Source organism: Rhagoletis pomonella, unplaced genomic scaffold (assembly GCF_013731165.1).
Source record: "Rhagoletis pomonella isolate Grant_MI unplaced genomic scaffold, Rhpom_1.0 Rhpom_scaffold_00013, whole genome shotgun sequence".
Classification (NCBI taxonomy): domain Eukaryota; kingdom Metazoa; phylum Arthropoda; class Insecta; order Diptera; family Tephritidae; genus Rhagoletis; species Rhagoletis pomonella.
In genome coordinates, this window is record NW_023458567.1 from 19,942,430 (window position 1) to 19,967,700 (window position 25,271).

The 25,271-nt window shown below is 34.1% G+C and overlaps 1 protein-coding gene across 1 annotated transcript in view; it reads right to left on the reverse strand.

The window, feature by feature from the left end:
- The window catches only part of LOC118748391, a 199,178-nt gene extending 174,222 nt beyond the window's left edge, over positions 1-24,956 (reverse strand). Inside the window, exon 1 of the mRNA XM_036482763.1 lies at positions 23,788-24,956. Within this exon, the coding sequence (XP_036338656.1) occupies positions 23,788-24,218 (431 nt within the window). The 5' untranslated portion in view covers positions 24,219-24,956. The remainder of the gene's footprint in view (positions 1-23,787) is intronic.
- Positions 24,957-25,271: the final 315 nt, after the last annotated feature.

Below are 25,271 nucleotides of genomic sequence, written 5' to 3' on the forward strand. Positions count from 1 at the left end.
AATCTGACTTCAAAGTAAGGTTTTTTCGTCATATGTTGGAGTTTTTAAGAAATAAGTATTTAAGGCAATTTCGTCTGTCTGGAACATCTTAGAAACTTAAAAGATACCAAGTGGCTTTCCCACCTTGTCATTTTTCTAAGTGGATTTTCAAACATTGGGCGGAGCCACAAGACATCAACCAAATTAAATTATTTTTTTTTTTTTTTTCAATTAGAATGTCGATTGTCAACTTTCTGAAACTAGCGCGCTTTGCATTAAAAAAAAAAGAAGAGATATGCACCTAAATATGTTCCTTTCAGTAATTCCAGTTACAATATAGCTTTTATTAACCTTAACAAAAGCTTTGACTTATTTTATTTTATTTATTTTAGTGCATATGTTAAACAAAGGTTTGTTTTAAGCATTTTTTACATTATTTTATTTAGAATTTCCCCAATTGTCTGGTGGGCACGAAATTCTAAAAAAAAAAAATAACTAACACATTGCAACAGCTAAAACATGAGTGAATCAAAAGTATCGAAAATCGATAACTAACGAGTGCCACGTTACGTTTATGTACAGGAGCGCTCTACTGTTAAACATACTTAGGGCCGCTTACTCAATGTCTGGTTAACACTAATCTGCGGTTAAACATCGTTATCGACGCCTTCGACTCCATGCATACAACAGGGAGTCGGTAACGTCGATAACTATGTTTAACCGGAGATAAGTGTTAACCAGACATTGAGTAACCGGCCCTTAACTACATAGAAAACATTTTGAAAGAAGAATAAGTTTTAACAACTACAAAAATACTGCAGCAAAAGCATATCATTTAGAAATAAGTATGTATACATTTGTTTTATCAGCCTGTGAGTCAGCAGCTTAGTAGATACATAGTATTATAGGAATGTTTTATCTAGCTATGAGTCAGTTTTGGCTAAATATAGTACTACGCAGATACACATACACGTCATTAAACTACTGTCGGTTAGCATTGCCTCACCCCACCAGCAGCAGGACCGCTACCATCAAATTTAGCACTTTAAAAAAGTTTCTACTTTGAACTTAGGCATAGTTAAAAGTACATACAAGCAAGTTCGCAAGCGGCAATTTCGCAATAATTTTCCTCAAGCATTTTCCCCCTGAAGCGCAACAGCGCACAATTACGACGCAGAGCTCTAATTATATTTCCGCTGAGGGCGCACTTTATAACCTCCCCTCTTTCAAAGGGCTTCCTTATGTTTTATTTATAATTTCTTTTTTTTTTTTGCGTCAATTATAGCTGTAGTAGCCACACACAAAAATATAGAAATACATACATACATATTTAAGTATGTATAGTATGTATACGGTGACCAGATGTCGGGACGTTTCCAAAGCATCGAATCCGAAAATATAATTTTGTTTTTAGCAAAAAGGGACATCACATACTTATTTTAGTATTTTTATATACAACAAAAGAAAGAGAAAAAAACTTGAAAAATTATTCCAAAAATATACTTTCCTAACAGAAACCCAAAAACATTTGTCAAAGTTATATGAGTAGTGCACTTGCAAGCAGCGTTATATGATTTTATAATAGTATCTTAGCCATAAATTTAAAAAACGATACGACAACAAGTAACATCTAAATTGAATTTTGTTATTACCTCAAAATTTTAGTAATTAAAAGTCGAGTTATAACATAGCTTAAAATATCATTAACAGTCTATATGACCTAAAGCAGTTTTCTAGGTTCACCAGAAGATGGAGACTTTTGAAAGTTTATAGATAAGTATGAGACCGACTTTTGCAAGAGTAGTTAACATTTGAGGCTACTTTTTCAAAATATAGAAAGACTTTGCACCGTGTTGTTAGAGGACATGAAACTACTTTGAATATTGGTACGTTACCCACCAAAAACTAAAATTCGGAAAAAATTTATATAACGCACTTTGCAAGTGGACTACCTACATGTTTTTTTTTTCTTTCATTTTATTTATTTTATATACTTACCCTTTTGTTGAAAAACATTTAATTTATTAGGTTATGATTTATTTTTTTAAATGTTTCCGAACCACTTTAAGCAACAATTATGTTACACAGGTAGGCACAACGAAAAGGTGCTGAAAACTAATTGGTTCTATAATTGTGGCAAGGCATTCTAAAGTCTCAACTAAAAGAAACCTTTAAAAACTATTCCAAACAACAAGATTTACATATAAATAAACATGTCAATGTTGTCTACATATAAGTAGCATCGGTCATCAAAGGCTCAATAAAGAAAACACTGAAAATCGGGGTTTAATTGGTACAAATATGAAAAATCTGGACACTTATAGGTCCCGACTTTTAAAAAATATTCGGCGGGACAATTTTCTCAAAATTGGTACTGTCCCGCCGAAATAGGTGCGAATGGTCACCGTAAGTATGTATACATGTATGTATAATAGGGTGGTCCAAAAAAAGAATGTGAAAAGTAAAGTCGGAATTTGTATGCTCTCAACCCTTAGTATTGTTCTATACCGAAAAAATATACCCCTATTTTATTTTGAAATCAATAAAAGTTTTCTATGTGTTTTATACTTTTCGTAAAAATGGTATAGAATTCTTGAAAGTCAATACTTTTCGATCGGAAAACTCTGTTTCAATTAAGGATTTAACTATTTTTTCATAGTAAATAAATATAATTTATAGGTCCGCCAAAACCTCAGAAAATGCAAAGGAGGTGGCTAAATAAAAAATCATTAGTCTTAAAAAAATTTTAAATAATCAATTGGGAATTGGTATTGGAAGTCTCCTGAAGAGAAGCACAATTTTGCCGATCGAAAAATAGTGATTTTCAAGAACTCCATGCAATTTTTACGAAAAATTGTTTTTTTTTTCATATAAAAGACATGGAAAACTTTGAGCGTTTTGAGCGACCTCTAAATATTTTCTGATTTCAAAATAAAAAATAGGGGTATATTTTCTTCGATATAGAACAATTTTCGGGGTAAGAGCAATTAAATTTCGACCACTCTAATGTAAATACATCCGACGGCTTTTTGTCGCTTTGTTAAAGCTGTGTATGTACATTAACCTGGTGAGTCGCATAAAGACCTCAACTGTCGGCATTAAAATCGTGCTGCCAAATAGACAGCGCCATGAAGTTGTTTCACTTTACCCTTGCTATGAGGCGACAGCAAATCAATGACCCAGCTAGGCTTATAATTTTGATATATGTATGTACGTTGTGCGCAATATTTTCTTTTAGAGCAGACCATCCCTATTAGCAAAGCCCAGGCATTTACAAAAATAAAAAGTTAAGTTTAATATTCACATTTGCAAACGCTTATTTCAACACAAAAAAACTATTTCTGTTTTTTGTTATTGTTTTTTTTTTTTTCATTGCAATGCGCCTGTCCAGTTCTGTCTGACGTGGCACGTTGGTAATAAAATGGATTTTTGTGAAATTTTAATAGTTGTCTAACGGCAGCAATTTCAGCATATAAATATATGATGAGTAAACTTTGCAGGGAAATTTTGCGCATTTAATTTATTATTTAACAGCAAATAGCACATTTTCATTCCACATGCGTGCGTGTGCCTGTGCACTATACGCAAATACTAATTTCAGTATGTACCGTTTGTGCTCTAATGGTGCGCAGAGCATAATAAAAATTTACCTAACAACAAAAACAATAGCAACAACAAATTAAATTGGAAATAATTGCTATTTTGTGCCATTTAAAGGCAAGGAAGCCAGCAAAAGCGAGCTGTCAAGCAGCAGAGTATTTATTAAAATGCAAAGCGGCCAAAAGGCAATGAACTATGTATTTCTCACATTAAACATTTAAAGTGATTATGAATATTTTAAATAGTTACGCGCACACACATGTCGAAAAAAAAATTTCAACATATAAAAACATGTAAGAATACCAGAAACGTAGCAGCGGAGCCATTCATTTAATTTTGTTTTTTTTTTTTGACCATGGCAACGAGTCGAGGCGATTTGGAGGCCAATCGGAATGTGAGATGAAAAATAAGTTTGGCAAATTGAACAACAGAAAATAGTTGTTGGGCAAAAAAGCGTTTGAGAACACGTGGAGATTAGCATTTGAAAGGCATAAATTGTGAAGTGAATTGATTTTTTATGTGAAGGAAAATTTTATGCGCCTTTTTAATTCTCTGGGCTTTGAAAGATTGTTAAGTGATTATTCTGAATATTTTATTGTGAAGTCTATAGAATCTGCAGCGTGAATAATGAAAAGCTGAGGCAAAAGAGAAGAGGAGATGGCTAAAGAAGCACGACGAAAAAGGTTTTTTTTTTTTAGAAAAGGACGCTTTCTAAAGGGCAAGAGAAACCGCATAAATAAACTGGAAATTTAAAAACGATGTAAAATTGGTACCGAATGGCATCATTAGTGATATCGATAATTATAAGGATAAGCAATAATATCAATGAGCAAACAGACCTCAATATCTTTAAAAAGTAACCATAAAATGTTGAACATAAAACGATAAATTACACTGGTCTACAAGGGTTTTGCGAATAAGACGGGACCTGGTGTTTCCGAACGGATTTTTCGTGCTGAACACGAATCTGGGGTCCAAAACTTCCCATCACGTCACGTTTTCGAGAAAAAAGGGGTTGAAACCCCTTAAAACAGCGTTTTTGGCCATTTTTGAAAAATTGTAGAGCTGAACCCTGACGTGCTACAAACTTTGTATATGTCAGAAATTAAAGGCTAAATCGTGCCCTTTCGAATGAGCCCTATGCCGAATTAATCGCATGCACCCTTAGATCAGGGGGTGTATTTGTGTCTAGGAGTCCAGGGAAAATTGATCGCAGAAAGAATTTCATCTTAAACGACCATATAAAATGAATGATGCTAAGGTCTTAACTACATTAAGAGTCGCTGATTACGAATCTGAAGTTAGATTTTAAAAATTCAAAATGGCGGATCCAATATGGCGGACTTAAAAATTTTTATTTAGCGAATTTCAGTTTATTTTTTATATCCACCATATTCGACCCGTCATCTTAAATTTTTAAAATCTAACTGCAGATTCGTAATCAGCGACTTTTAATATAGTTAAAACCTTGGCATTATTAATTTTCTATGATCGTTTAAGATTAAATTCTTTCTGTGATCAATTTTTCCTGCACCCCTAAACACAAATACACCCCCTGCTTTAAGGGTGCACGCGATCAATTCGGCATAGGGCTCATTCGAAAGGGCACGGTTTAGCCTTTAATTTCTGATATATGCAAAATTTGTACCACGTCAGGGTTCAGCTCTATAATTTTTCGAAAATGGCCAAAAACGCTGTTTTTAGGGGTTTCAACCCCTTTTTTCTCGAAAACGTGACGTGATGGGACATTTTTGACCCCGGATTCGTGTTCAGCACGAAAAATCCGTTCAGAAACACCAGGTCCCGTCTTATTCGCAGAAAAAAAGTTGAAATTTGTAGACCAGTGTTATCGATAAGTACGATAAACTATCGATGAGTACGATAAACTATCGATGAATTAACGATAAATTAACGATAAGAACGATAGGTCATCGATAATTACGACAAACTATTGATAGGTATAACAATAAAATATCGATAACATCAACGATAAAGTATTGATCAAAATAACTGTAAGTTATTGATAAAAATAGCTGTACGTTATCGGTAAAAAAAAAACAATAAGAATGTACAACAATCTTAAATCGATAAATTTATCGATAACGATATCAATAAATACATTGAATGTAATAACAATAAATACACCAATATTCATTAAGTAATGATACGAGTAGATTAGAAGTATTTGAAGAATAATCGGAAAGGCGCACTGTAGTGGCTTGAAACTCCATTAAGATATACATCGATCTTTAGTGCGGGGCGTTCGTGGGCGACTATTTGGCTCATTTTGTTTCTCCTTAAGAAGAAGATGTCATTTTATTTTATTGTATTCGAAGCGAGTTTCACTCTTTTAGCATTGAGAGGTTAGCTGAGGGGGAACCGGCCTGCCCGCGAGCAAAGCTCTTTCAAACCTTTCAAGCTTTGTATACATTTAGTATAGAAAAATGGACAGAGCTTTGCCCACCACCGCTTTGTAGAAATAGTTTTTGGTCTTTTGAGAGCGCGTTAATAAGGGAAGATTAACCCTGCAATTACACTCGGGAAAAGTACAAAACGTCTGAGTTCGTTGCATAAACGAATATGTATTAGAGCGTCTTGTAAGCTCATTACTCTTAGTAAGGGCCACAAACTCGCACCAATAGTGTGATCTTTATGTCCTGTTTAGAATTTTTCTGATATGTTTGCGTCTTGTAGTTAGTTCCATGTTCCAACCGGGAATCGCACAGTGAAACAATATGTATGTTCTTGAATAAATAAATTTTCCGAACTATGTAGATGAAAATTCTTAGTTAAAATTATTGCGATGTCAATATATTTTCACGACATAAATCAAATGCTTAAAATTATATTGAAACGCGAAAAGGCACCCTCTCGTATCACTTCTATAACAAAAATACATATAGACGCAGCCATTATCAAATTGGGTCATCGGCATCTTATGAAACCACATTTTTACATACGAGAAATACATGCCACAAATTTCTCAAAAGTTTTAGAATATATTTTTCGGCGGCTAAAAACAGCGGCAAACATCCATTGAATATGTAAAATTTACAGACTACGTCGAAGTGTAAAAATAATTAATTTTCCGAAAGCGGTTGCCAAGAAATCGCGTCATTTAGCTTTCTTAAAATGAATTTCTACAGAACTAAAAAAAGTGCCAACATTTCAGCGCATATACAGCTGCGGTCAGTGAATCAGCACCAACACCCTCAACAAAAAAAAAAATCCAAAAATTCAGCGGCAACCTTTAGCGATTTGAAATTTGCATTTTATTTGACTAAAGTTGAATGCGCCACAAAACTGCATACCCAAAAATTTTCTAAAGATTCTGATTAAAAAATTTTACATTTTAATGATGACTTTTTTAAGATTTATTAATTTTTTTTTTTTTTATTTATTGTTTTGAAGTTTGTGCAAGCTTTTAAGCTTTTATTTATGTGGTTCTGTTGCAGATTGAATTTTATTTTAAATGAAAATTATTAAAAACAAATAAACATACATAAGTTGCAAACAATATAATTTCGAATTTCGATGCTAATTCATTGACCGCAGCTGTATGTATTTTTAGAAAGCAACAGCGCAATTTACGAAATACTCAAAAGGTGGCACAGGGAACTAGACGCAAAAGTGAAATGAAGAACGGAAAGGGAGGACGAAGCGGCAAGCAATCCTAAAGAACAGCCAAAGAGGGGTGCAACAAAATCGAGAATAAATGCGACTGCAATAAAAACACAAGACAGGTAGGTGCCTCACAACGTACATATGTATTTACACAAAGGAAATTTAGCAAGGCAAGCAGACAGGAAGGCACAGGTAAGGACAAAGTACGGCAGGAAGATACGCCAGCAACGGACGAACAATGGAGAGATTAACGAGACAGGCAGACCAGGCCACAGTTGAAATATTACCAAAACAAAACCGTAACCTTAATATGCATTTTTGTAAGTACATATGTGTGAAGTATGTAAAAAAATAAGCACAGCGATACATTGTGATGTGCAGCAGACGACGCTTGAGGCTACTGAAAAGTGAAGGAATATGGCTGAAGCGAGAGGGCAGCTGCGAAGGTGCGACTGACAGCGAAACGATTGAATGACAAATTCCAGGTGCATCTCCGACTCGATTCCAACACTCGAGTGTTTTCAAACAAATTTGCAAGAGCATTCATACATACACACATATGTATGGGGCGATTCACGTCAAATGTCGCAAGCGCGCTGAGCGGTGCTAAACAAGCTACTTTTCGACTTGCTGGGAAGCAGACAAAAAATGGGAAAAATAATTCGAAAATTAAGATTTCTACAAATTTTTGTACGGGCTATCCGATGGTACTATGCGTTTTCCAAAATTGTCCCATTTTCATGGTGAAAATTGTAAACGAAAATTTATTTGTCGAAAGGTAGCTTGGTTTGCACCGCTCAGCGCGCTTGTGACATTTGACGTGAATCGCCCCATACATATGTATATACAAATGTGCCAAGCCATTTATAAACAAAACCAAAAGGGGGATACCGAGCGGGAGATATAAAAACAGAGCTACTGACGCGCGCATTGATACAAATAGATGCAGATAAAGTGGATTAAACACAGAAAAACGAATGCAGCGGAGGTGAAAAAAAGCGAACCAGTGTAATCAGCTGGACAAGACTGCTTCACAGTTGGCTGCAAAAAAAAAAATTAAACGAAGTTATAAAAACGAAGTGAAGAGGAGGGCGATGGGGGCGAGTCTCGGCGACTTGATAAATGCATTTCTATATTTAACCACGCTAACAGGGCATGTCTACGTACCTACATACATACGTACATACGGTGATATAAATAAAGTAAAACACAACCAGGCCGTCGCGCTGCGCAATACAACTTCCGTTACATGGGCCTACTGTGGTGAGCCAATTGGACGTGGGGTAACGTCACACCCTTTCCTCTCACCATTATCGAGCAAGCAATCGATCAATAAAATAAATATAATTACAGGCCAATAAACTGTGCAAACAGTGAGCTCACGTTGATGAACTCCAATGCGACAAAGGTGCTGGCTGCAAAATAACAAGAAAAAAAGAGGAAAAGGGGGAAAACTTGGTAACTTTAAATTATTTCGATTAATGGTTGAGCGTTTTCGTTTATCAGAAATGCGTCACAACTGGTTCAACAGTGGATTTTTTTTTACAAAACAAAAAATAATAATAATGCGGGTTTGTTCGAGTTGCAATCACAACCGCAGTGTTGCGCGAATTATTAAAGTATCGCGTTCGGTGTGAATTTCTAGCAACATTTTATAAATTGGGAAGTTTCAACAGACTTGCCGGTTTTCATCAGCGCTGCAGTATTGCCTTTTTTATAACGTACCTGGAACAGACCCTTAGCTTTGCTAATCATTACTTTCCTTTTTTAATTGGAACACATTATTCAGTCTTTCGAAAGACAAAAGTTGGTGTTCGCCTTTTGGCAAAAAGCTTTTTAAAAATTAAATTACATAATAAAACTTATATACGTACATATATTTTTCTTTTTACAACAACAACTAATAAAAAAAGAAAAATAAATTTATCAAGCAGAAAAAATAAATTAAATATAAGGCAAAAATAAGTAAAAATATTTTTAAAAAATTATTGAAATAAAAATAATATTTTTAGTTTTAAAGCAAAATCTAAAAATTAATAAGAATAATAAAAGACAAAATAATAATATAAGATCCTAAAAATAAAACGAAGAAAAATATATGTTTACATATTTTGCTATTTACAACAAGAAAATCTAAAAATTGAAGGAAATGAGATTAACCAAAATATAAATTTAATTAAAAAAAAAAAAAACAAATAAAATAAATAAGTTTCTAAAAACTAAATTAAATTTAAAAAAATCTTTCTTACAAACAATAAAATTAAAAATTGTAATTAAAATTTAACTAAAAAAAAAATTCAAAAAGAACTAAATAAAATAAATCCCTAAAAATTAAAAAAATTTTATTCTTTTTAAAAAAATAACATCTAAAATTAAATTAACTAAGAAAAAATTTTATGTAAAAAGGGGGAAAAATACATAAATTAAGAGTAAAAAATTAAATTAAATTAAAAAATAAATATATTTTTCTTTTTACAACAACGCAATTTAAAATTAAAAGAAAAAAAATGTACTATATTAGAAAAAAATTCGCTGCTCTAGGGCTTCATCTCGAATCTCTCGAATTGCGCGCCAGAGCTCTGCGCCAGTGATGATAAAGTTGCCACAATTGGGCTTTTTTGGTACAATTTGAAATCAAAAAGTACATTGACACCACATGACAATGCAGCGCTGTGTATATTTCGATTGGCTTTATAGTTATTTTCGTTGGTTAAAAACTTCTACTTATTTATACAAATGCTTTCTTCCTTCTCTACTTAATACAAACTTCGACTAAATTGGTTTTATATTACAAGGTTGGCAATTCCGATTTCTTATAGAAATGGTTTTGTCTTTTTCTATCTCACACTTTTTCTACCGGGGCACGAGAACTTAAAAGAATTTAAATACATATATGCGATTTTGGGAACAAATTAAACTAATTTAAAACGAAATAAACGATCAGATGTTTGCAAACATTTTTAAATTAGCGTAAGGTGTATTGTCTAGTCCACAAGTTCCTCCGCAAATGTTGAACGTGCCTTTTCTGTTCAGAATCTGATAAAAACTAAACGTTGGAATGGATTACAAGTAAAAATCCTCGGTTCTTTAATAAGAGCATATCAAATATTCTCAAAGTTTTTGTCATGATGTAAAAATACATACAGTTGGCCTTATTCATAAAATTAAAGAAGCTTTAAAAAAAGGTTTAGAAACTGAAAAGTGTTTGAAAACGTCATTTTAGAAAGCTCTTTAAACCTACTTTTAAACCAAAATGTGCCTTACAAAGAAAGTGAAATGCTTACTAATTTTTGAATAAATGTATATCGCTAGCTTAGAGTGAAAAGTTTTTAAGTCCACTTTTTACGAAAACTCATATTTTGATACAGGAGGCTAGAGAAATTAAAAATGCTCCGTTTCGAAAAGGATAAAGGTCCTTGTTTTATGTTTTCTCGTTTATATTCAATCTAATCTAATCCAGAAATCAGTTGAAGTGGTCCAAAGTTACGCGGTAACATACATAAAAAAAAAAATATTCCGCTGAACTGATAACCTCCTCCTTTTTTGGAAGTCGGTTAAAAATAGTACGAAATCTTGTAATAAAGATCGAATCCCTCCGATTCGCATGGAGTTTTGCTTTGCTTTAAACAGGCAAAATGGTTATTCAAAGTTTTGCAAAATACTTGAAAAAATGGCTCCTGTAAAACTTTTAAATTGGGACTTAGCAACTTTGCACTCTAAGCTAGCGATATTTGTTTTAAACATTCGTTGTTTTTGTGAAAGCTTTAAAATTTTTTGTTGGTACATTTTTTTCTGGCGTTTGGCACAATTTCGAAAAATTCATTTATTATCTCGGCCATTCCGCCTGTTAGAACGACGAGCGCTAAATTCTATACAAGTGCCAGGGCTGCCAATTTAGCTCTTTTCCCGTCAAATCTGGCTTTTTCGAAGTTCATTTAGCGGCGAGGAAATGAGAAATTGCGGGAAGCGGGAAATCCAGCTTTTTGTGAAATTTTTTTGACGGACTTTTAGCATTTTCCCTTATACATTATAGTACATACATATCGTCGTTTAAAGTACAAAACCGCGTATCAAGATAATGCAAAACCGCGTATGTGAATTATGTAAATTATCTTCTAGAGAGTAAAAACACTCATATTTCAAAATGGTATGAGGTTAATAACTTTTTAGCTTGATACTACTACTACACAAGACTTCTAAGCCTCCATAAACAAATCCGCCAAAATGTCCATAACTGGCCAATTAATTGAAAGATACAGGGCTTTGATAAAAAAGAAATGATCAAAACTAAGAAGGTCGGAAAGGATGTTAAAGTTTCTAAAAAAGTGGATATACCTATTATATATGGAAATACATATTTGAAATAGGCGTTAAAAATCCTTACCAAAAAGAATATATTTAAGCTGAAGCTATGCTTTTATCAAATACATATACATATGTATGTACTATTCTTAACTTCAACGCTTCTAAAACTTATACCACAATTTCTGGTATGTTAAGTTTCTTGCTTGCCAGCAAACTAAAACTTAAATTTCTGCCTCAAAACTTTGCAACAAAGAGAGAGTTTCCCACAGAATACTTTGAAGTTACTTTCGTCTTTCAATCATGTTTTCCGAGCCTGCCTGGCGACAAAGACACTGGCGGCTATTTTTTTTATTTTTGTTTATTATATTTATGTATATTGAAAAAAAAAAAAATATGTATATAGATATGTATTAGGTATAATACATTAAGTGTGACAAAGAAGGAACCATCAACATTTTTGTCATCCCACAACTTTTCCCGTTTTGACGAGAGTTGGTTGATAGCCGTCACGCTCGCAACGCCAAACAGTGCTGCCAATTGAGTTGTTGCTGTAACAGCAAAACTTCCGGACAGTTTTCATTTCCTGTTTTCGCCCGCATATTCGCCTTTCTTTTCGTTTATTTCATTTATTTTATTTTTTATGCGCTTACTTTACAAAGTTTTTATATTAATATTTTTCTCACTTCCATCCTCGCTGCCGCTTCCTCCGATGCTGAACAAAACTAACTAAGTAATGGAGCAACTTTTGCAATTCATTTCTATGATAACAAACAGCAGCGGCCTTTAGGGGCTGAGGGGAATGACAAAAACCTAGTAGTGTCGCGCGTAGTTGCTGAGCGGCTAGAAGAAGTGATAGCCTACAACAGCGACATATTCCAGATATAAAAGTGCCATGATATTTTTTTTTTTTTTTAGATTTTTTGTGTCTACACTTCCAAGAAGTTTTATCAATGTCGCTGGCAACAACGACGGAAGGAAGCCGAATTCGACGACAAAAATTTATGCATTGCTGCACAAAAATTTTTGCCAGCAGCAGTCAAAGCAATGAATGTGAGTAATAATAATAAAAGGAATATGGAATATGAAAAATAAAAAAATAAAAAAAATTGCAGCATAAAAATGCCAAAAATAAGTAAAAATGTGAAAAAATTGCTAGCAGATGCAAAAGCAAAGGATATGATGACGCAGACACTTGCCGACTACGCCCGAGTGCTGTCAAAAAGCATTAGTACAACACAGCTTTGGTTGGTGGGGCGTGAGGTTTCTGGGAAAGCAGGTACCGAAACAACTGCAGACAATTTTAAATTAGCTGCCACAATTCACTTTCGCATTTGCAATATTCAAAAAAAAAAATTGAAGGTGGTTGCAGTGCTGCAAAAGTGTCAAACAATGTCTGATATTTTGGCTTAATGCGTCCCACCAAAGCTGTGTAATGTTATGATAGCTTGCACATGTAAAGTTTGCAAATAAAAATAAAATGTTTGTGAAATAAAAAAATTGTATGTTATAATTTTAAACGGGTACTGCAAATGTGCATGTGTAGTAGCAGTTGCTATGAAGACAACTTTTTTTAGATTTTCTCCTAAAACTGACCTAAATTGCATTATTGCTTTTTTGAAAGTTGCGTTTAGACTAAATGTGCAATTCTAATTGAAAGCATAATTATTGGGTAAATTATGAACTTTGAACTTGAACGGCATCATTAAGTGTTGAGTGGAATATTATATAAAATACTTTTTCTTGAATTAGTAAAACGTTTTTGTAAAAGAAATTGTCCTTCTACGGCATTAAAACATGGCTACTGCAAAAACATTTTTTTATTCTATTGACCATCATTCTATATGCCATTGTAAAAATATCAAAACAATTGCTTTGTCAGGCTTTTGATATTTATGCGCATTGGTAGATATTGTTACCAAATTGTTTTAATATTTTTATTATAAATAAAAAAACACGAACGACAATATTTGGTTGGTAGCTTCAACCTGTAAAGCCACTATTCTTTCACTTTGCCAATCCTGTTTTATATCTCAAGCCTTTTATTTTTTCTATTTTTACCTTTAACCATTTTTTATGATTTTTTTTAATTTCAACTTATTCGACGACTTTATTTGATTTTTCTTTTTTTCAAGTTGCTAAAAATTACCGTTGCTTTTTTAGATTTTTTTCCCCATTTGCTTCGGCGAAAAAAATTCTAAAAAATCAACGGTAATTTTTAACCACTTGAGACTTACACATTATTAGATTAAAATCGAATGGACTATAAAACTGAGTGCTCAAAAAAAATTCTAGCGCTTCAGAGAAAACAGTTTGAAATTTGAGTGAACATTTCTTGCACTTTTTTGCGGTCTTTGAAAAAGTTTTAAACTTGGGTTTATATAAGTTTTGTTAGAGAATGAACTGTATTTTAATTGAAAATTCCTAAAACTGCATAAAGAAACATGAGTGGTAAAAAATATCACTTTGGGTGCTATTGTATTGGCCAATACTGTATGTATCTTTTGTTTTTGGCCGAGCTTCTCCTCCGATTTGTGGCGTGCGCCTTGATGTTGTCACACAAAGGAGAGGAACTTACAGTTTACGTCGACTCCGAACGGCGATTGTATTTTTATGAGAAGCTGTTTTTCATGGCAGAAAAGGGGCGACCGGTGTTAAGAAAAACACTTGTTTCTATATTTTTTTTGCGATGTTGCTTTGACAAGGGCCAAGAAACACCTTTTTAAAATTTTAGCTTTTTAAATTTTTTTTAACAGTTTGTCATACACATAAAAGTAATAACTTTTATTTTCTATATTCCATTATAAATATACTTTTTTTCAATTGTTTTTTCTCCTTTTTGTCTTTTTAATTTTTAAAATTTGTTTCTTATTCTTATTTCTTTCTCTTTTATCCTTCCTATAGTCAGTTTCACGAAAGAAATTTAAGCGAAAAATGATTTATTTGAATTTAATATGGAAACTGACAGAAAAAAAAATTGTTCACTTAAATTGCTTTCGTGAAACCGGCACTTATATTTCAAATTTACTTATTTCCCTTTTTTCTGATTTTATAGTAATTTTCTTAATTACTTTATTTGTTTATGGGCCATTCCATTGTGACTAGTGGGACATTTTTCTCCAGAATGTGATCAATTGTGAATTTTAACTATGTCGTCGGAACTTATACAAGAGCGAAAGATAAATAAATAAATAATAATTAAATGTAGTCATTTAAAAGAGCTAACTAGATAGAGATAATTAGGGCATAATATTTTTATTAACTGTTTTTTTATATTTGAATTTTTTAATTGTATTGATTTCAGTTAATTGTGCTTATTTTGTTAATGTCTTGTTTTGTTTAAAATTCATTTTAATTTTATTTTTTTTTTAAACTTTTGTAAAATTTTTAATTTTTTCTTTGGTCTTATTTGATTTTTGTACGCTTTTTTATGAATTTTTTACATTTTGGTTAACAAATTTATACGAAACTGCTTTTTGTTGTTTAAAATTTATTTTCTTCGTTTATTTAAATCTCTGTTTTTTGCTGATTTCTTTTATAGTTTGCCAAATCCATTTTACGTACTAAGTACTATGAACACTTTCCTCTGACCCTATTTCCTCAACAAATTTTCCTAAATTACCACCTCACATGACTTGCGAAAGTTCTTTCATTAAACAAAAATGTGCCTTCCATGCAAACGAGAAAGTCTCAGGAGCACTAGCGTCGCTGCATTTTCAAAGGAGAAAACAGCTTTAAGTCACTAAAACGGCACTTTGAATTTCTTTGAAAGTCAGCAGTTGCCACCACAAAGACGAGCAGCCACAAACCTGCCTGAGCAAGCAGTTTGAGCCGGCTTTTGCTAGCTGCTTGGCCGCCTATCTTCCATTATAATATTAAAGTTTTCAACTGAGGTCTTCATTTTGCGAAATTTTAGCATTGTACTACAAATACAGCTGCTTCTTTCCGTCTACCTCTACATCTTCGCTCTCTCTCTTCCCTCTTTTACTACTCGCAGCATACTTTTATACTTTTCGCAAACTCTGCCGTTATGTCAGCAAAATTATGTCGTTACCGAGTTTTTGCTTTGTGTAAGAAATTTACGAAATTACCATAAGCTACAGTCAGCGTATAGTAAGCTGCTCCTTCACCCCCTACTCCTCCACAGGCAGAAACACTCATCCAACAACAGCTTAACCGCATTCGAGATGCGACACCCGACACTCTACACCCAACAGGCAAGTTAACCAAGCCACTACACAAGCTTACTGCACCGCCGCCACCACCGACGCTGGCTGCCTTAATCTACAGCACTCGTCCTCGTTGAATTGCTGCTGCGTCATGGCAAGCAATTTTCAACTTTGCCATCATCCATTTACATAATTTCCCGGGATTCATAGTGGGCTTATCTTCTGCGGCAGCTGCCGCTTGCGCGCGCGCCTCTTTGCTTCTTTGCCTGGCAGCATGTCGCCGCCATTGGATAATAAATGGATGTGGCATATAAATAAAAGCGCGTATATATGGGCGAATATGGATTTGCATTTATGTACATACATACATACATACATAAATATATCATATAAACACACAATGTAGATTTATACACATTACATAAATAGTACATACCCTGCGGGAAATGTATGTAAGTCAACGTGAAGTTGATTAGGAAGGAACAAAAGGTCACTATTATCTGTTTATTTTCTTTGAGGAAAGCTAACTATATTTCTATGGCGATGACCGCGAAATAGTCAAAAGTGGTTACCTCTGCATTAGATGTCAACTAACTTGTAACTAAGTTTTTTTTTTAATTTTTTTATTTATTTACTTTATTTTATTACAATACATATTTCTTTACATATTCTGCTGTAGGAAGTCCCATATTCCGACTCCGTCAGATATAACTTCAAAATGATAATATAAATTTTGATTTTGTAACTAACTAAAAGTTATATATTCTATAGAAATCCCGCAAAAAAGCTAACTACAAGTTGGTAATTTTTGATCAATTGATACTTTTTTTCTGCAGGGTATTTAGTTATTAACTGCGTTGCAAAGGAGGCGAAGTCACGGATTAGCTTATGAACACATTTTATTCAATGGCCTGGAGAAATGAAGGCATCATGGAAAAACAAAGTTTGTGCTAGAATTGAAATTCTTGAAATCGCCGTGATTTTATCACGGTTTCGTAAATTGCTACAAATTTGAGTTGCTTTGCTTGTTCATCGTCTTAAATGGCGGACGAAGCAATAAAATCTGAAGCGTTTCTTTTTTTATTTCTACAGGCTGCTTGGCCATTATTTTTACTTTTATTTATGCGCCATTCAAATTTTTTTCTTTTGATCGTAGATATGAGATTTGATTTTCGGCGTCAATGCCAAGAGATTTCGTACATTTATGCGAATACAGTATGTATATGTACGTATGTATTTATATATCCTCCAAACGAAAACGTCTACAATTTCGACGACCTCGGCGCAAAACAAATTGGTTTGATTTAAATTTAAGCCTTTTAAGGGTTAATGGAATGTAAAGTCGATATATATGCGAGTGTGCGCACAGAGATAAAAAAGAAGCTTTATGATTAGTGAGCAGGCAGGCAGCTCAAAACCCACAAAGACATAAGCATCAAAGGCATCCGAAATAAAAAGAAAAAAAAAATATTCAAAAACGCGAATGAACCTCATTTCTTAGTTGCGTCTAGATTTCGTTGATTAGTTACCAAGATAGGTAGGTAGATGGTATTGATTCCACGCAGATTGGTTAAATAAATGCTGATGCGTGAGCCTTCTTCATTGTTTTATAAGATTGTGTGAGAGCGGAATATGCATAGTAATCAGGGAGATTTGTTTAAATTCCCCAAAAAAATATGCACATGCGCGATGAATTTAAATGAAAACAACTAAAAATCTGTCTAAGTTTTGGCGGAGCCGAATGTTAAATACCCGGCGCATATTAAATATAGTTTTTTCACCTTTCATACCGAGTTTGGCAAAAATTTATCGAACGGTTACTGAGTCACACACATATACATATATGTGGTCATAAGTGGGCGGTGCCACGCCCATTTTCCAAAAATGTATCTTAAACGTATTTTTTTGCTAAAGAATTATCGCAAACATCAATTTTGAATAAATTAGCTTCCGTATTTACTGATTTATCGAAGATTTCGTATTTATCCAAATTACCGTTATATGGGATGTGAGTGTGGTTATGGTTTAAAAATTTTCATACGCTTCGTATGTTGTACCAAGGCCAACAAATGTGCCATACACATGTAATCATAAGTGGGCGTGGCTACTGAAAGCTACCGTTTTATTGGAGGTAGGCGTGGTTACTGTTCGATTTTGCCCATTTTCATGCGGCATACTTTCTAGATACCACAGATCCCTCATGCATTTTTTTTTAATGTTTTCACAGGTCCAGGAGAAATTTTTACTCAATGCTGTTAAAGCGTGCTAGTTTCCGCCAAAAACTTTAGCAGTAGTCGTAGCAGACCTTCTATCGTCGGAGCAAATACATACATATGTATGTAGGTCAGTGTCCAGGTACAACGCCGATGAGTCTTGCTACTTCAGTGCTGTGCTTCACTAACAGATTGGAAATTATCTTTAGTCATATTCGGGACAACTGCGTTGTTAATACTTACTGCTAAAACTTCTTGCAGATAGGTGCTCCTCCCTATTGATCTCATTGGGTCTGTGATACGCTCCTTGCTTGAGGACAATAAAGAACCCTCACAGACTTATTCATAGACGATCTCACTTTCAAAGGTGTTTCGATGATCAGGTACCCAAAAAAACATTTGCATAGAGAAGCATACAAACAATATTCAACATTCCTTAGGCGTCTGGCCCGAAATAACAGCACGCCTATCTGGAAAATTTCTTCTCCATCTTGGAACCGTCACTTTAAAAGATCCTGCTTTATAGCGTTTTTTCCAGTCCAAGGACTACCCTTCAGTAACATTATCCAAAAATATCATGCACTTGCAACGAAAGCAACGCGGCGAAAAGCATTACGCCCCCATTCCGGCTTGACTTATAACAAGGGACAGAAAGAAAATCCTCCTTAAACCTTTTCGGCTGAATTCGATTGCACAAAAGAAAATTTCCCACACTTTTCAATGTAAATGGTAGCTCTCAAATTTAAAACCCACAGCAGTCAATATTTAAATAAAAATAAACACGAGGTAAAAGTCCAAATGCTGTAAGTAAGTACAATATTTATATAGATAAATACTTAACAGCGCATACAATTTCAATACTTTAGCAATATTCGAATTTCGAAATGAGCAATACAAAACCAATGCCAGCCAACCAGAGCTGGCACGCTGATATTCACCGCAATAAAACCGGCACAGTACTTTCAACAATTTTATATGTATATGTATATGTAACTACGTACATATATAAATACACATTATTTATTTATTTAGCCTAGCAAACAGGCTGCAAGCTATAAGCGAAAACGCTAACATACAAAAAAGTAGAAACCACAGCAGTGCAGAAAAAACGCCAGTAAAATTATCAAAAATACATACATACATACATACATACATACATAGTATATGAGAAAAACGAGAGCGCCATGTTATCGACACCTGCAACAATTTACTATTATTGCTTATATGTACGTATTTTCTTTATTTTGCAATTTATTTTTGTTACTGCGTTTATTTGTGTAATTCAAACGGCAACACAGTACATACTTTAATTTCCTGCAACAAATAGAAATTTATGGCAATGTGCAAATTTCCAGCAAAATAAAATGATGTGTAATCGTATAATAGTCGAATGGCGACGATTTGCAAACGAGTGATGATAACTTTCGGAAATGTTTGCTGGGGCATGTATATAGAAATGAACCCAGCCAACAAGAAAACGTACATTTTACGAACATTATGTTTTACGAGGGATTCTCGATCGGCGAAAAGTTGGAGAAAAGCTCGTAAACGATAAAACAAAAAAAGAGTAAAAGGAAGGAGTAATTTGTCAGCACAAGAAAAAATTTTCATTCTGTTGGAAATTTTTCTTGAACCACAATATTTTATAATATATAACGCATATGAATGCATTTTCGATTCGTTTACGACTGTTCGTAGGCGCTCGACAATTTCAAGCGAAAAAGTACTCGAAAACGAATCGTAATCATAAACGACTTTTTAGCCCGTTTTTCTTCGAGAAAAACTATGATTTTGCTGGCTGGGAAGATGTGAATATGTGGAGCATATGCACTTATACAAAAAAAAAGGGCAAAAGTTGTTGGATAAACTTAAAAATACTCATTCTATTATTTAACATTACAAATGAATTTAAATATGCATTTTAGATTGCTATAAAATATATTTGATATGTACCTCAAATAAATACCTTAAAGAAGTATGTACATATGATTTTTATGAATTAAAGAAGCAGCTTTATAAGAACTCCTCTAAACGGCCATCGGAAATATGTGCGCCCTACAAAAACCCTTCTGGAAGCCCTTCGATGGGTAGGAAAGCTGAAGACCTTCAGTTTGTATCACTCCATACAAAACTAAGAATGGAGAAAGTAATGCAGAGTGAAAAGCTCTTGGTTATCAAAAAGGCCTTTTTAACGGGCTTTTAGCTAATGAAATTGTCTACTGGGGCTCTCCAAAGGTACCTATGTTATGTGTTTTATAATTTTGGGAGGCTGACTTTGTTTTCAAATAAAATATAAATTAAATTATGGTAAAACAGCGGCATATTTGTCGTAGCAGCATACTTTGAAGCGTAGTAGAAATTAGAACTGCAAAATTATCGATTGTACTATCGATAGTTTTATTTTTGTAAAAACATCGATTGAAATTTTGTGATCTTTACTTAAATAAGTGGCGCTGTGAATTGAACTAAGGAAAATATTTAGAATTTCACGCTTAGGATGAAATATTTATACTTATATATATATATTATTCACATTTTGTTCGGAGTTGAAGTTTCCCTACATATACAACACGATAGTATACAATACTATCGAAAATATCTACACTGTATTCACAGCTTATACTTTTCATATCCATGCACTTTTTAGGGAATTAGTATTATTTTTTGTAACTTCACAAAATTCAAGTCAAAATCGTTTCACAGTTATACGTTCCGAGTTTTAAAAAATATTCAGCGGGACAATTTTCTCAAAATCGGTACTTTCCCGCCCAAAAACGGGAAGAATGGTCAAAAAAGTAAAATATGTACAACGAAAATTTGTTATTACGTCAACATGTTTTATATAATGTCATAGGTGCACAGGTGCCGTTTTGCTGGAGAATGGCTTAAAGAGTTTTCTTTTCTCGAAGTTTTCGTATTCTTTTCTCAGCATCTTCACATGCATATTGCGTGCTCGCCCTTTAAAATGTTGCACTCTGATAATATTGCCTTATACAAAGATGACATTTTTTGCGAATCGAATACTAAGTTATTGCATCAATGTTTATTGGGTTTGAACTTCGGACTAAAACCTGTGGAACTGTCAAACTACAATTTTTTTTTTAGAGTAAAAGGAAAACAGATTCAGAAGTGCACGGTAACGCAAAAAGCACTATTTCCTGTAAAAACGTCAGTCGGTTTGTTCACATGTCATTTATACAACACTGATTTCCTGAAATATCACTAACTAATTATTAAAATCTATACATATTCAAATCTTTCATTGTTTACTTCCATTTTTAACAAATATAAGATTCTTTGCTTACACCGCTTTCTGTGTTTGTTTGCACATGCAGATCAGCTGATTGTTTGACACTTTTCATGAACTTACAGGAAAAAAAAACTCCAGACTAAACGCCCGTTTACATACAACTCTGGCGTTGCGTTGGCGTTGGCGTCGCTTCGACAGCTAACTATGAATATATGCATTTATATGAAAGTCTCCACATAACCAAAGTAGGGCAACGCCAACGCCAACACAACGCAGAAAGATGACCAACTCTCAACTTTTCGCGCGCATCGTTCGTCAGCTGTCCAAATAATCGAAATTATGTGATTTAATTTCCATTTTTAATCAAATGTGGACAAGAAATATAGTTTTTAATGCAATTATTGATATAAAATTTTGATTTATCTGCCGCTAGCATGTTAATTTAGTGACCAAAGTATTCTCTGCTTAGCGTTCATTGTAGCAAGCACGGACGTTACTCGCGCATCTGTCATCAGTTAAAGCTATACGGCGAAAGGAACCGAAAAGCACATGTTAACCTTAATGCGCCTTTAAAAATTAAATCGCATTTTCGATCGCCAACTTGTCTACACACAGAGCAAAAAGTTGACCAATCTGGCTCAAAAAAGTTTTGATATCTTGCACCCTGACGAACAACTTAACGAAGGTTTGCCAACTTTCCTACATATGGCTTAAGCTTGAAACACAATGGAAACGACAGGGCACGGGCCACAGCTTCCAATTTGTTATCTTCATTATCTAAACGCTTTGTTGTTAGCGACATGCTTTTTTTAAACGCAACAGCGACATCATGAATTTGTATGAGTTTGACATAAAAGAAGAGGAAGAATCTTATCTGTCGCTAGAAACAGAAATATATAGATGAAATCTGGACACAACCACAGTCGTGGTGTAGCTCTGTCCCCGCCAAAATAATTATCTACATATGAGTAGGTGTTAAAATCAGGACCAAAAATAACTGTTATCTCGAGTTTACAAATTGAAAACGTTGCCGGAATTCTCTAATTCAACGAAAACGTTTCATAACAGTTATTAGATGAAAATTAATTTTTATTTCACCGATAAGAGATATAACCCTAACGTTTCTTTTTTACGTTATTTGTTAAGATTTATTGTCCAATGTTTATTTTTTACTTTGTTTGATAAGAGTTATTTTCAACTTTATTTTTTACGTTGTCTGATATACGTTGTAGGATAAGAATATTTGCAAAAGCGGAGATGGAGAAGAAGATAAAGAAGATGAAAACAAGTAATTTTTAGCAAAAAAAACTACTTCAATTCTCATATAAAAATATATATATATATATGTATATATATATATCTCATGATCCACTGATCGGATCTTAACTAGATTAGTATGGGACCACCTCTGAGACACTACCTTTCTGATGCAAGATGAGACTTATCGAAATTGGTTGACGTGGTCCAAAGTTATGCGGTAACATACATAACACAAAAAAAAAAAAAAAAAATATTCCTCCTTTTTTGGAAGTCGGTTAATAAAAGAGGAGGAGTAAAATAACTTTTACCAGACAACCTAAAAACAAACGTTGGGTAATAACTGTTATCGGCGAAATAAAAAAATATTTATCATCTAATAACTGTTATGAAACAACGTTTTTCCGATAAAACTTATAACTGTTATGTTCCAGGTTAAAATAACTTGAAAGCTGTAGTCCATAGCCCGTCGTTTCCAATGTGGCCGATAAATCCAAGCCCTTTTACACAACTGTATACCGTACATTTACACCGTCGAAGAAGACTAGTTACAAGACGTTCAGACGATGGAAATTTTTCCATTTAAAAATAAAATATTTTCAGTATACACTACAGGCCGATTCTGAACAGAAACCAGGGTTGTGTACTTACACGAATTTTCACATTTTTTACACTAACATTGTAAATAGTTGTAAAATATTGTAAACAATTGTAAATTGTAAATTATTTACATTGTTTACAATTAAATATTTTACAGACACAACCCTAGCTGAAACACGTTGGCGTTCGCACCGAGACAATATTTATGTATCAATATTTACATTGTTTACAATTATTTGCAATAATATACAATTACTTGTAATTGTTTACAATTCTTTACAAATGTACACCATCTACACCAGAAATATCACCCTGTAAATATTTACATTATTTACAAGTAAAGAATCGTTGTAAATAATGTAAATATTATATACGCACAACCCTGACAGAAACTCCCTGGGCAGAGTTGAGCTGTCAAAAAAAAACAGCTCTTTCGAAGTTCGAATTTCCTCCTCCCAAAATTTTCGGGAAAAATGCTACTCCCTGGGAGTTAAATATTGGAGGACTTCTTTCTCCGGAGAAACAAATTCCCGAAAAACAAACTCCCTGGGAATATTCAGAACTAGGCTGATATTATTTAGGACATAATGACTAATAAACCACGTAAAGCATTCATATCGAAATCCGATGACAATCCCATATGCTAACATACAATTAATGGATGTGCACGCGCTAACATAATTTCAGAAAATATATCAAAATTAGAAACATTCTAATAAAAGCCTGGGAAAAAGCGCCACTTGGTGACATAAACATAAGCAGTACATAAGCAGTAAAATGACCACCCACTCACCTGTGAATCTGCGACGGTCCAGTCGCCATGCGCTGTTGATAGGCCGACATATTGACCTGTTGCTGCTGCTGCTGGTGCTGTTGTTGGGCGCTGTTATTGCCGCTATTATTTTGCTGCTGTTGAGCAGCTGATTGCTGCGTTTGCGGTGGGGCGTGATGTGGATGAAGGTGCGTGGGTAGGTTGCTAAGTTGTTGGTGATACTGCTGTTGATGCTGCTGCTGTTGTTGTTGCTGTTGATGCTGAAGCTGTTGCTGTTGTTGCTGAGGCGATGGTCCATTATCATGCAAATGCGACTGTGGCTGCTGATTGCCACCGCGCTGTTGCTGCTGCTGTTGTTGTTGGTGGTGGTGGTGTTGCTGCTGCTGCTGTTGACCACCTGATGTTGGTGGTGGACCACCGACCTGCACTGCTGAGCGTATAGCCGCTTCCATTTCATGCCGAACTATTGCTCCTGCTGCTGTTGCTGCTGCTGCTGCCGGTGCCGGTGCTGCTGCTTGTGCTGTCGCAATCAAAGACACACCACATCACGGCGACAGCGAACGTGAAAAAATCTTACCGATCGGCAGTTGTTACAACAGCTGACGTTTGTAGAGATTTGATTTAGAAGGCAACAAACACCCAAAAACACACGCAAACACAGATGGATTATATATGTGGGGGGGTTAAGTAGCAAGGTGGCAGCGCTTATTCGCGGCTTTCAACTTCAACGCACCGAACTGAGTAGACTTTGATTTGCCAAAATAAACGACACGTTTAAATTAAACGGCGCTTGGCAACGCTTGGCCAAATACACAGCCGCCTGCTGTACAGGCATTCACGCACTCACACACACACACACGTACGCACGAACGCGTCAGGCCCAGGGCCCCAGCCACGAAAGAAGGAAGCGAATTCTTCCTCGCTTCTATGCGCTTCTACAACCTTGCCACCTTTTTAGAAACTGTGACTGTGTGGTGACTTTGACCTTGATTTTTTTCGAATTTAATCTTCGTACATAATCAATGCCATATTACAAAAAGCTTATTATTTATATCTTTTACACTTTCTGAGAATATATTTTTTTTTTATTCAAACTGCACTTTTTAACCGATGTTGCTGCTAAAGAAAATTATTTGTATTTTATTATGTATTTTGCTTATTAATTAATATTGATTTTAATAGCTTTAAGCTCAGCCACTGACTTTTATTTTATTTTTTATATATTAATGAATTTTTAAATTCATTTTAACTTTTTACATAAAAACACTTGCGCTTAAATTGGAAATTATTATAATTAATATATTTTAATAAATTACTCTTTACAGCTTATTTATTATTATATTAACGGCAAATTATTTTATTTAAATTTTATTGAAGTTTACTTTTTTATAATTTTTTTAAGAACACAAGTTTTCTCCAGAAATATTTTCAATACTTATTTCATTAAACATTTTTTCAAGCGGAGAAAAACATTTTATTTCATTTCCTCACATCCTGTAGAGAAA